Source organism: Arachis ipaensis, chromosome B09, assembly GCF_000816755.2.
Source record: "Arachis ipaensis cultivar K30076 chromosome B09, Araip1.1, whole genome shotgun sequence".
NCBI classification, from domain to species: domain Eukaryota; kingdom Viridiplantae; phylum Streptophyta; class Magnoliopsida; order Fabales; family Fabaceae; genus Arachis; species Arachis ipaensis.
In genome coordinates, this window is record NC_029793.2 from 11,877,823 (window position 1) to 11,887,086 (window position 9,264).

Consider the following 9,264-nt stretch of genomic DNA (forward strand, 5'->3'; position numbering starts at 1 on the left):
AAGGAGACCCGACCCTGCAAAAATACTCTCTCTCCTCTTCTGCCGTTGGTCTCGTCCTCCGGTTCCGATCTGAAAGATTCAACTCAGCGTCATTCTCTACATTCGGGTTCCTGCAGGTTCTGAACCAAGTCACGAAATTCGCTCCTTCCAGCTGCTGCCATTGCTCCGGCGCCGTCGCGATCTAAGCTCGGACAGAGTTTGTCGCCGCTGCGCCGAGGAGGACTCGCTGCAACTTCCGCCGTTTTCTACTTCAGCAGGTTCTACGCCGGTCTCCGCCCCCTGCGCTGGTTTCCTCCGCCGCTAGTATCTCCTGTTCAAAACCGTGGAGCCCTTCCACGATTTGATGATCTCCGGCAGTATCAAGATGAAGCCGCCTATGACCTCCTCTCCTCTTCCACTGCTTCTTCCACATTAAAATGCTATATGCTCTTTGAGTGGGTTCCCCGGTTCATTTAAACGGGTCAAACTCGACCGGGTCGTCTTTTTCTTGAAAATTTAATATTCCAAATTTACCCTTCCCTCCGTCTAACCCTATTTTGAGTATTTTCCCTCTTTTTAGTTTTTACTCAAATAACGTAGACTGCAACTGAGGTTCTTGGAGCTCTGAAGCCACCTGCACCGCCGTTGCCGCAGTGCACCAGCACCTCATTTGTGTTCGACTTCTTCCAAGTTGTTCTCATCTTGTATATTTCTGATTCCAGTTTTTGTATGTCGCTCTTCTGTACTTCTGAAATTTTACCTAAATAATTGTTTTTCAGTTATTTTATTTTATTGGTTTTAGGTTTCGACAGTGTCAATGGTGGATTCACAGAATGTTGAAGGTTACAGGCCTGCTCCGGATTTTGAGGAAGATAGGAGAAGTGCACTCCTTGATCTTGAGATGAACGACTCCACTGAGCTTTGGCTCATTAAGTTACCCTTTTCAAGTGTAAAGTTTGATTCTTTTCTCTCAGTTCCTATTTCTTTCCGAATTTTCAATTATTGTTGCTCAATAGAAAAATAAAGCATTGTTATTTGCTACTCTACTATGATTATAGGATTGCTTGGTATTATGACTACTAGCTTCAGTTTGCAATTTTTTTTTTTTATCAATAATCCTGATTAAACTTAATTGTTATTTTGTTTATTTTTATTTATTTTTGTGTTAGTTTACATTTGTGGAGTTAAAAAAATTATCTGTACCCTTTTTTTCCCTTTTTACCCAGCACTTTCACAAATTTCAGCAGGTTTGTGGAATGACAAAATACGTGTTTGTATGCTGCTGCGGCAGATAATGTGCTCCCTGAACATATTCACGACAACTGCTTTTCATGTATAATGTTAAAATTGTGTAAAAACCTGAAGAGTAGTGACTCTGGATGTTGCAAAATGAGAAATATGTAATTGGTTTTGGTCTTTGCTTGTATTTTATTATAACATATCAGGGTGTGACCTAATTGCATATAGTTCCAGTCCATTCAAATGAGTTGTTATATGTGCTGATTGTGTTGCATTCTCTGTAGGATATCAATGGTGTAGTAGCCTGTGTTTCATGCATCTGTAATCTTTGTGTTGATTCTTACTTTTGATATGGTCATGTTGACGATGATATCTTATCTGAGATTCTTTGTTTGTTTTTTCCCCCTCGTTTATTGACAGTCATCCCACCAAAGCAGGATGGAGCATATGCTATCTGAGATTGATGGGGAGGAATTGTCTTTCAATCTTCATAGTGATGGAAAACTTGCCAGCTTTGAGGACTCATCTGGTGAATAATGAACCAACTGTGACATCAATAACTTACTCTCTTTTTCAAGGACTGCATTTTGATCTCCAAAATGGCAACTTGCATATTTTAAATGTTTGTGACATATAACCTCTGCCTTGTAAGTGCTTTAACTTTTGTGTTTGTGCACTGCATTGGCAGAGAAACTATATGATTTTGTCAGCTACCCTTCCCAGGAGCCAGATGAAATGGTTTTTGTTCCCTCTCCTACAGAACCGAAAATCGGTATGCTTCTATAGATTTCTTTTCTAGTTCATCTCGCTGGCTATATGTTAACTGATAGAGTAAATGTTCAAATTGGTTTAAGACATGTAGGATATCAAATCAGTTGCTTCCAAGATTTTTACCATTGAGTTGGTTCTTTGTAGCACAAAATAATCATCAATTTAAGGACCAAGTGGTATTTAAACATAGAGACCAAATTGATGTACAAAATGTTTAGAGTGTAAAGGAACAACTCGATGGTGCTAAAATCTTTGGAGAACTAAATTGAGCTTTTACTTTCAAATTTCAATATCTAAATAGTTGTTGAGAATGTTAAATTAAAATTATGGTCTAATATGCATAATGATACCAAAATGAACCCTTCTATGATTGTGCTGCAAAATGATATTGCTTTATTTTGACTTTTCTATTTTAGTTAGATATTCAAGTTTCATATACATGTTAGATGAGGCAATGGCTAGTCGATTTGGGGAGATGTACCTATTCCTTTTCAAATAATATGTTTGGCCTGATATTTTGTGGCCATATCCTCATATATTAGTATTTTGATGACTTACTAGGAACATCTAAGATTCAATTCCTCATTAATTGTATTTTGAACATAACTTCTAGTACGTGAACTGAGAGAGAGGGGGAGACTGAGAAAGATAGAGTATGGATGGATGCTTTGCAGTAGGCTTTTGATTAAGTTCGAATAACATAAGGTACATGAAATAACACATGTCAGTAACATAGAAGTTGATAATGTGTTGAATGTAAATCAGGGACTTTGTGTTACCAACTTACCACATTTTGCCAATTTAGCAACCATGGATCCATCTTAAAAAGTGGTGGAATTATTTATCTAGGATTCAAGTTACACCTTTGGGCTGTTGACATGAAAAGGTTTTTCAGGTTTAATTTGTGAATATCACAGACTCGAAAGAAAATTATGTTGAACAACTATAAAACAAGTCACTCTCAAATCCCAATGACAGTGATTGTTGTTCAAAGAAAAAGTAGATGAGGGGCATCAAACAGGTAACAATTGTACTTGAAATAGAAATCAGGTGAGTTAGTGGTTGTACAAGGAATGAAAGAAATATCAGATTAGAGTGTGTGGATAAACTTCTAAAGACGTGATTATGGGATAATATGAAAAAAATGGATTTTTTTTAGTAGAAATTTTTTATCAAAAGGAGATGCTAAATTGTTTTTGGGTATGGATGACAATATTTTGATCAAAAGTGATTGTTTGTTTTTTTGTTGGGGATGGGGGGTTCTTAAAATTAGAATAGAAGTTGCATTAGAAACCAAAGGGGATGAAGGGAGCAAGGATATCTGAAATATAGATTGCATTTTTGTTTTCGACTGAGGCCACCAAGGTTGGGTTAATTTTGGTTTCAGAACTCAGAAGTTGGAATCTTTATCTATTTTCTTGTGGAAAGAAGGAGAAACATTGGATTGTGACTTGATAGTTTCATAAAATATATTCTACAACCTTTTCTGTATCAGTGTATATATATGTTCCCCTTTGTTAATGAATTCTTCTTTCAAATTGAAATATTTGAGCAGTGTGGTGGAGTGATTATAAGTGTATATATATGTTTGTTTTTTTGTTGGGGATGGGGGGTTCTTAAAATTAGAATAGAAGTTGCATTAGAAACCAAAAAGGATGAAGGGAGCAAGGATACTGAAATATAGATTGCATTTTTGTTTTCGACTAAGGCCACCAAGGTTGGGTTAATTTTGGTTTCAGAACTCAGAAGTTGGAATCTTTATCTATTTTCTTGTGGAAAGAAGGAGAAACATTGGATTGTGACTTGATAGTTTCATAAAATATATTTTACAACCTTTTCTGTATCAGTGTATATATATGTTCCCCTTTGTTAATGAATTCTTCTTTAAAATTGAAATATTTGAGCAGTGTGGTGGAGTGATTATAAGTGTATATATATGTTTGTTTTTTTGTTGGGGATGGGGGGTTCTTAAAATTAGAATAGAAGTTGCATTAGAAACCAAAGGGGATGAAGGGAGCAAGGATACTGAAATATAGATTGCATTTTTGTTTTCGACTAAGGCCACCAAGGTTGGGTTAATTTTGGTTTCAGAACTCAGAAGTTGGAATCTTTATCTATTTTCTTGTCGAAAGAAGAAACATTGGATTGTGACTTGATAGTTTCATAACATGTATTTTACAACCTTTTCTGTATCAGTGTATATATATGTTCCCCTTTGTTAATGAATTCTTCTTTCAAATTGAAATATTTGAGCAGTGTGGTGGAGTGATTATAAGTGTTTATTATGTTTTATTTTTTTTAAAAAGCATGTTCTTTTCTTGCATTGCCATCTAATGTAGTTCCCTCCAAGAAATCGCCGATTGGAGGCTTGGTAATTGTCATCAATTCATTCTGTGTTGTTTTTCTTATATGAGGATGAAGTATGTATACAAATTCAATATTCATGAAAGGTCTCTTATAAGCTGTGAACAATCTAGTAAGTTGTGCAATAATCAGTATCATTATAGTTTTTCATCCCTACACTATGTTGTTCAATATCATCACTATGTTTAATTTGACATGGTTCTCACTTCCATTTTCAGTTTTACACCTTGGTGAAGATACTATTTTCACCACTTTAAAAGTCACGTCTTGCAAGATTCAGTGATTGTTGTCAATGTAGTTTTTTATGGTTCTCTCTTTCTGTCTCTAAACAGCTGGAAAGATTTCACGGCGAGTATCTATTGTACATTACCCAGATCCTAAAGAACTTGAAGAACGCAAGATTACTGCAAAACCTGCGCATCAAAATTCTTCAGGAGTCACAAAGACAACTTCGTCCCGATATTTCTCAACACAGATTTCTGGTCGTGCAGGTTCTTCAAAAGGTAGCAGGAAAAGCTCCTTTTTTCAAGTTAGTGAACCATCAAATGCTGCAGAACGCACCAGTGGAAAAAAAGTGTCCGAGCTCTCCCATGGTAATAGCACTGGCATTTCCGGCATGTCCTCCGATCATTCTGATGGAAGAAAATCAAAGAAGAGAAAGCATAAGGAGTAATGTTTTTGTTCTCTTTATTAACCGGAATTGTAGTATGACATTCAAATGTTGCATTTACATGGACCTTTAAAAGGTATGAAAATGAGGTACTTGAGTTGTGTTTGTTAGAGTTGGGCAGTAGGATTTTTGCACTCTCTTTGTTGCCCTTCGTACATTAGAAGCCTATATTAATTTGTTCAAATACAAGAATATTGGAGAATTTGGTGTTTTATATAAAAATGAGTGTGATTTGTAAATAAATATACAATACACCAAAAGTGGATTTCAAATAATTTTAAAAAAATGAAAAATACAATTCGAAGGGGTTGAATTGCAAATATATTTTTTTTAATTTAAAAAACAATTTACTATTTGAAAATGCCGAATTGACAAAAAGATATTTCGTTTTTACGATGCCATTTTCTTGTGATATGCTAATATGCGAGTCATATCTTAATTAATTTTTGCTATTAATTTTTTGGATGAATTACAATTTAAACCATCACAACGTTTAGGTTAAGTTGTATTAAACTCTACATACATAAACCAAAAAGTAAAGATTAAAATGAAGAAGTGACGCATTAATGAAATTTACATTTCAAGGATGATTAAAATTTATATTTTCCTATTTATATATTTTGGTTATTTTCTACCCGATTATACAGAAAGCAGTAACCATGGACCAAAAAGAATGGAAACCAAAAATAATATGCAAAATTTAAAGAATACAAAAAAGCCCATTTATCTTATCTTATTTGTAAGTGGCAGGTGAAGCAAGATAATCCAGAATTGTGAAATGGCGAAGAAGGGGAAGAAGCAGCTGATGACGTCAGCGCCATGGAGGGGAGACGACAACAACACTGAATCAGAATTCCAAGATGCTAAGCTCAAAGTCACTACCCAGCCCGGTAATGGCACTTCCACCATGCACGTTCCTCGCTCCAAGTCCAACCACCACCATCACCACGACGGCGACGATTCCATCGAGATTGACCCTGAGCTTCGCTACAGTTTCCAGCGCAATTTTCAGGTTTACTTGTTTTCCCCCTCTTTTCCTTTCAATTTCACTAGTCAAATTTTGAACAAATCATAATGATGATGATTAAGTAGACAATATTATTAATTTACAACTTCATTTATCTTTGTTAAGAACCTATTCGTTCAATTGTTCATGTGGCGCCTCCAAGAGAGTTGAGTTTCATGTCCTTGCCTAGTTCTCTAATTGTCGATTACTAACCCTAGTTCATGATATATGTTACTTTATCTTTTTAGCAATGTTAAACATAATATACAAAGTAGCGGTTTCACTATATGTTTCTTAATTAAATACGGGTATTCTGATAAATAATATTCAGTGTGTGCAAATGACTAAGGTTTTCAGATATCATGAAAATGGAAAGAAAGAAGTACTAAAAATGTAAAAGCAAGTAGGGTTTGTAATACTATGGTCTTTCCCTTGGAAGTTTCTCTTTGTATGTTCTTGGAGCATTTATATGATATAAAAATTAAGAATGAGGGCTTAGTGAAGCTCGAAGAGGGTGCAGGAGCCACTGAAGATAACATTATTATGAAACAGATTGTCTTTGTCAACTGTTAGCTATGTTCAATTTTATGAAGTTAGGTATTATGACTGAGATACATAAATCCTGTTGTCTAGAATCTATACATAGAAAAAGGAATACTGCTCGGCAATTTTTAATGTGGGAAAAGTTTGTATGAATCTAATGCATGCAATTTGTTCATTTTATTGTTGTGAAGTGATCAGTTCAGAGCTTCGGATTGCTCGTGATCTTCACTGCTTTGTTAACTTGGTATCATTCTCGGTAGTATGTATACAAAGATGATATTCGATGTTATGCTGCCTCTTTTTATGTTTTCTTTTCTGATATTATAGAATTAAATCACTTATTTAATTGTTTCCTTCTTGCTTGTACATATAATTTTCTCGTCCCGAAGTTTGAAATATAATTCAACTCTTGTAATGCATGCAGTTTCTGCAACGGGTTTTTCGCATCGACACTCTGGTGAAACCTCTTCCTCCTGCCATGGCATACGATGTCTCTCGCAACTTGACCTTCTTCACCCGCATCTTCACACAATTCTTTGGTATGTTAAAGAGTTAACATACATTTATCCATAGTTGAGGATTAAATGGAAATAATGCATAAAATCAAAACTCTACCAATTGTTTTCAGGGTTTCTTATTAAATATAGCTCCATATCAGTTTTTCTTCCCTTTTGCTCTTCTAGCTTCAGCTTTTATGCATCCTAGTTTCCCTTAACAGCTTAACTTGAACTTTTTTCTTTATGATAGGCCCTTAGGCTTTAGTTGTAAAGATCGCTTTTAGAAGGGGAAAGGGGCTTGCTAAGCATAGTACCGTGTCAATTTGTGCAGGTAAGGTGTATGACTCTGTACTAGAATGAGAAGGGATGTCTGTGATATATAGGAGAGAGGAAGGACATAGGAGAGAACCCTTGTCATTTTGTATTTCCATTTTTTTCCCTTCTGCCTTAAGTGCCTTGAAGTCATCTCATCTCTTCTTCAGTTCTAAACTTTACTTTATAGTTTATATGTATACTCTCAACTATGCTTAGATGGATGGGTTCTCACTCGAAGATAGGCATAATTAGGAATGATTGCATTAGAGAGAGAGTTGGGGTAACGCCAATCATAGATATAGAGAACATGATAGAATCTTGTATTATACTATACTACATAGAGGGTAAGTAGCTAGCGGAAAAGGAAGACCTATAAATTTTTGGAGGAAATTATTAAAAGTAATTAAGTATAAATAGTTTAAACGCATATATGATTTATGACATAGCACTGATGTATTGTTTGATCCATGTAGTTGACTTTATCTAATGGGATAACTCTTGATTATTGTAAACATGTTATGTTGCATCTTAATTATATATCATTGAAATTGATTAGGTGAGATTTTTGTGTCATATTTAGCATTTGACAATAGTAGTGTTTTAATAGCCAAAAATCAAAGAGCACTGATATTATAGAGTAGCTGAATAGGGGTTGCCATAAAACCTACAAATGACATGATACAATCTATTCGAAACTCTCTAATGATTACAAGTATGCCAATATTATAGACAGCAATGGATAATGTCATGATATGTGTAGAGTTCATGGTGAACTGAGGTCTATAGTATCATTGTCAAAATCAAAATTACTGGTGACAATCCTGCTCTGTTATCTGGATTAGTATACTTTGGTTATCTTGCACATTAAGTATTTGTTAACTGGGTAGAAGAAATACCATAAAACCTGAGATTTTGATCCCTTTTGTTAATATGGTTGTCACTTAATAAACTTGCAGATCCTGAAGGTATTGCAAATGCCCAGAAATCATTGGGCATAGGACGGGAAGAGAAAGCTCGCAATGTTCGCTGAAGAACTCTTATCAATGTTATGTTTGTTAATGTACCATTTTCAAATCAAAGTTGTTCATTTACAATGGCCCAGAATATCATGTACATTTTTATGACCAAGTATTTGCTGGTTCGATCAAGTAAAATCCACATAGTTATTTAAGCTTGTTTATCATGAAACATAGTTGATGAAATGTTATAAATGTAGCTTAATTGCATTTTGTTTCATTTTCTTTTTCATAGCCTGCCAACAGGAGCTCCAGCCTCCAATAAAAAACTTAGCAGCTGTAATCAAATTTAAGTTTGTGGTCTATAAGTAGTTCTTTCACTATTTAAGTGAAATGAACTTGTGGAAACTAAATTATGCAATGTTAAATGGAAAGAATTAGGCTGACCAAAATGTGACAGAAGAAACGGTACCATTTTATGTAGGCTATTATAACCACCCTTCAGCCATTGGATTTTGCCCTACATAGTGCAAAAATATTCCCAAATGAAACCTACTTTTTCCTAAAATTTGTAGCAAGAAACTAAAATAAGATATGGATTTTCCAAAAGCAAACAAATTACAAATAGATTTTAAATTTTGAAAAAGAATTTTACATTCAAGATAATATTTTAAATTCTAAATTTCATACCATCGAAGTACAAACTACAAACCTTTGCATATTCAAGCAATTATTTTCACATTTATGTATTGTTAAAAATAATAAATAATTTTATTTAAGTTAAATAAAAATTGTGTTTTTGATTCGTATTTTTATTTCAATTTTATTTTTAATATTTTTAATCTTAGAATTTTGAATAAAAAAATAAAATATAATAAAAATAAAAATAAAAGTAGGAAAATTTTTTTTTATTCATAAAATTGT

At 34.2% G+C, this 9,264-nt stretch overlaps 3 protein-coding genes across 8 annotated transcripts in view; 2 read left to right on the top strand and 1 right to left on the bottom strand.

Moving 5' to 3' along the window:
- LOC107615033 (tRNA (guanine-N(7)-)-methyltransferase) overlaps window positions 1–412 on the bottom strand; it is a 3,888-nt gene extending 3,476 nt beyond the window's left edge. Inside the window, exon 1 of the mRNA XM_021111751.1 lies at window positions 267–412. Coding sequence (XP_020967410.1) covers window positions 267–412 — 146 coding nt within the window. The remainder of the gene's footprint in view (window positions 1–266) is intronic.
- LOC107618567 (mediator-associated protein 2) lies at window positions 7–5,262 on the top strand. 6 transcript variants are annotated; one of them, XM_016320668.2, is made up of 6 exons: window positions 7–475; window positions 560–683; window positions 782–928; window positions 1,639–1,747; window positions 1,907–1,990; window positions 4,686–5,235. In XM_016320668.2, exons 3-6 carry the CDS (start codon window positions 797–799, stop codon window positions 5,024–5,026), a joined length of 666 nt encoding a protein of 221 aa, XP_016176154.1. In that variant the 5' UTR covers window positions 7–475; window positions 560–683; window positions 782–796; the 3' UTR covers window positions 5,027–5,235. The 6 variants fall into 6 exon arrangements, with proteins under 6 accessions (XP_016176154.1, XP_020968215.1, XP_016176156.1 ...); XM_021112556.1 differs by having other exon boundaries at window positions 560–669; XM_016320670.2 differs by having other exon boundaries at window positions 7–706.
- On the top strand, window positions 5,675–8,620 carry LOC107619269. The gene is made up of 3 exons (XM_016321526.2): window positions 5,675–6,035; window positions 6,997–7,111; window positions 8,341–8,620. The coding sequence occupies exons 1-3, from the start codon at window positions 5,802–5,804 to the stop codon at window positions 8,412–8,414; spliced, it is 423 nt and encodes a 140-aa protein (XP_016177012.1). The 5' UTR covers window positions 5,675–5,801; the 3' UTR covers window positions 8,415–8,620.

What these genes read in the sequence shown, in the direction of transcription:
- LOC107618567 (XM_016320670.2), top strand. Translation starts at nt 797, where the DNA reads ATGGTGGATTCACAGAATGTTGAAGGTTACAGGCCTGCTCCGGATTTT. An exon ending in CAGCTTTGAGGACTCATCTG is followed by an intron (nt 1,748 to 1,906) that starts GTGAATAATGAA and finishes CTGCATTGGCAG; the next exon opens with AGAAACTATATGATTTTGTC. An exon ending in TCCTACAGAACCGAAAATCG is followed by an intron (nt 1,991 to 4,685) that starts GTATGCTTCTAT and finishes GTCTCTAAACAG; the next exon opens with CTGGAAAGATTTCACGGCGA.
- LOC107619269 (XM_016321526.2), top strand. Translation starts at nt 5,802, where the DNA reads ATGGCGAAGAAGGGGAAGAAGCAGCTGATGACGTCAGCGCCATGGAGG. An exon ending in GTTTCCAGCGCAATTTTCAG is followed by an intron (nt 6,036 to 6,996) that starts GTTTACTTGTTT and finishes TAATGCATGCAG; the next exon opens with TTTCTGCAACGGGTTTTTCG. An exon ending in CATCTTCACACAATTCTTTG is followed by an intron (nt 7,112 to 8,340) that starts GTATGTTAAAGA and finishes ATAAACTTGCAG; the next exon opens with ATCCTGAAGGTATTGCAAAT.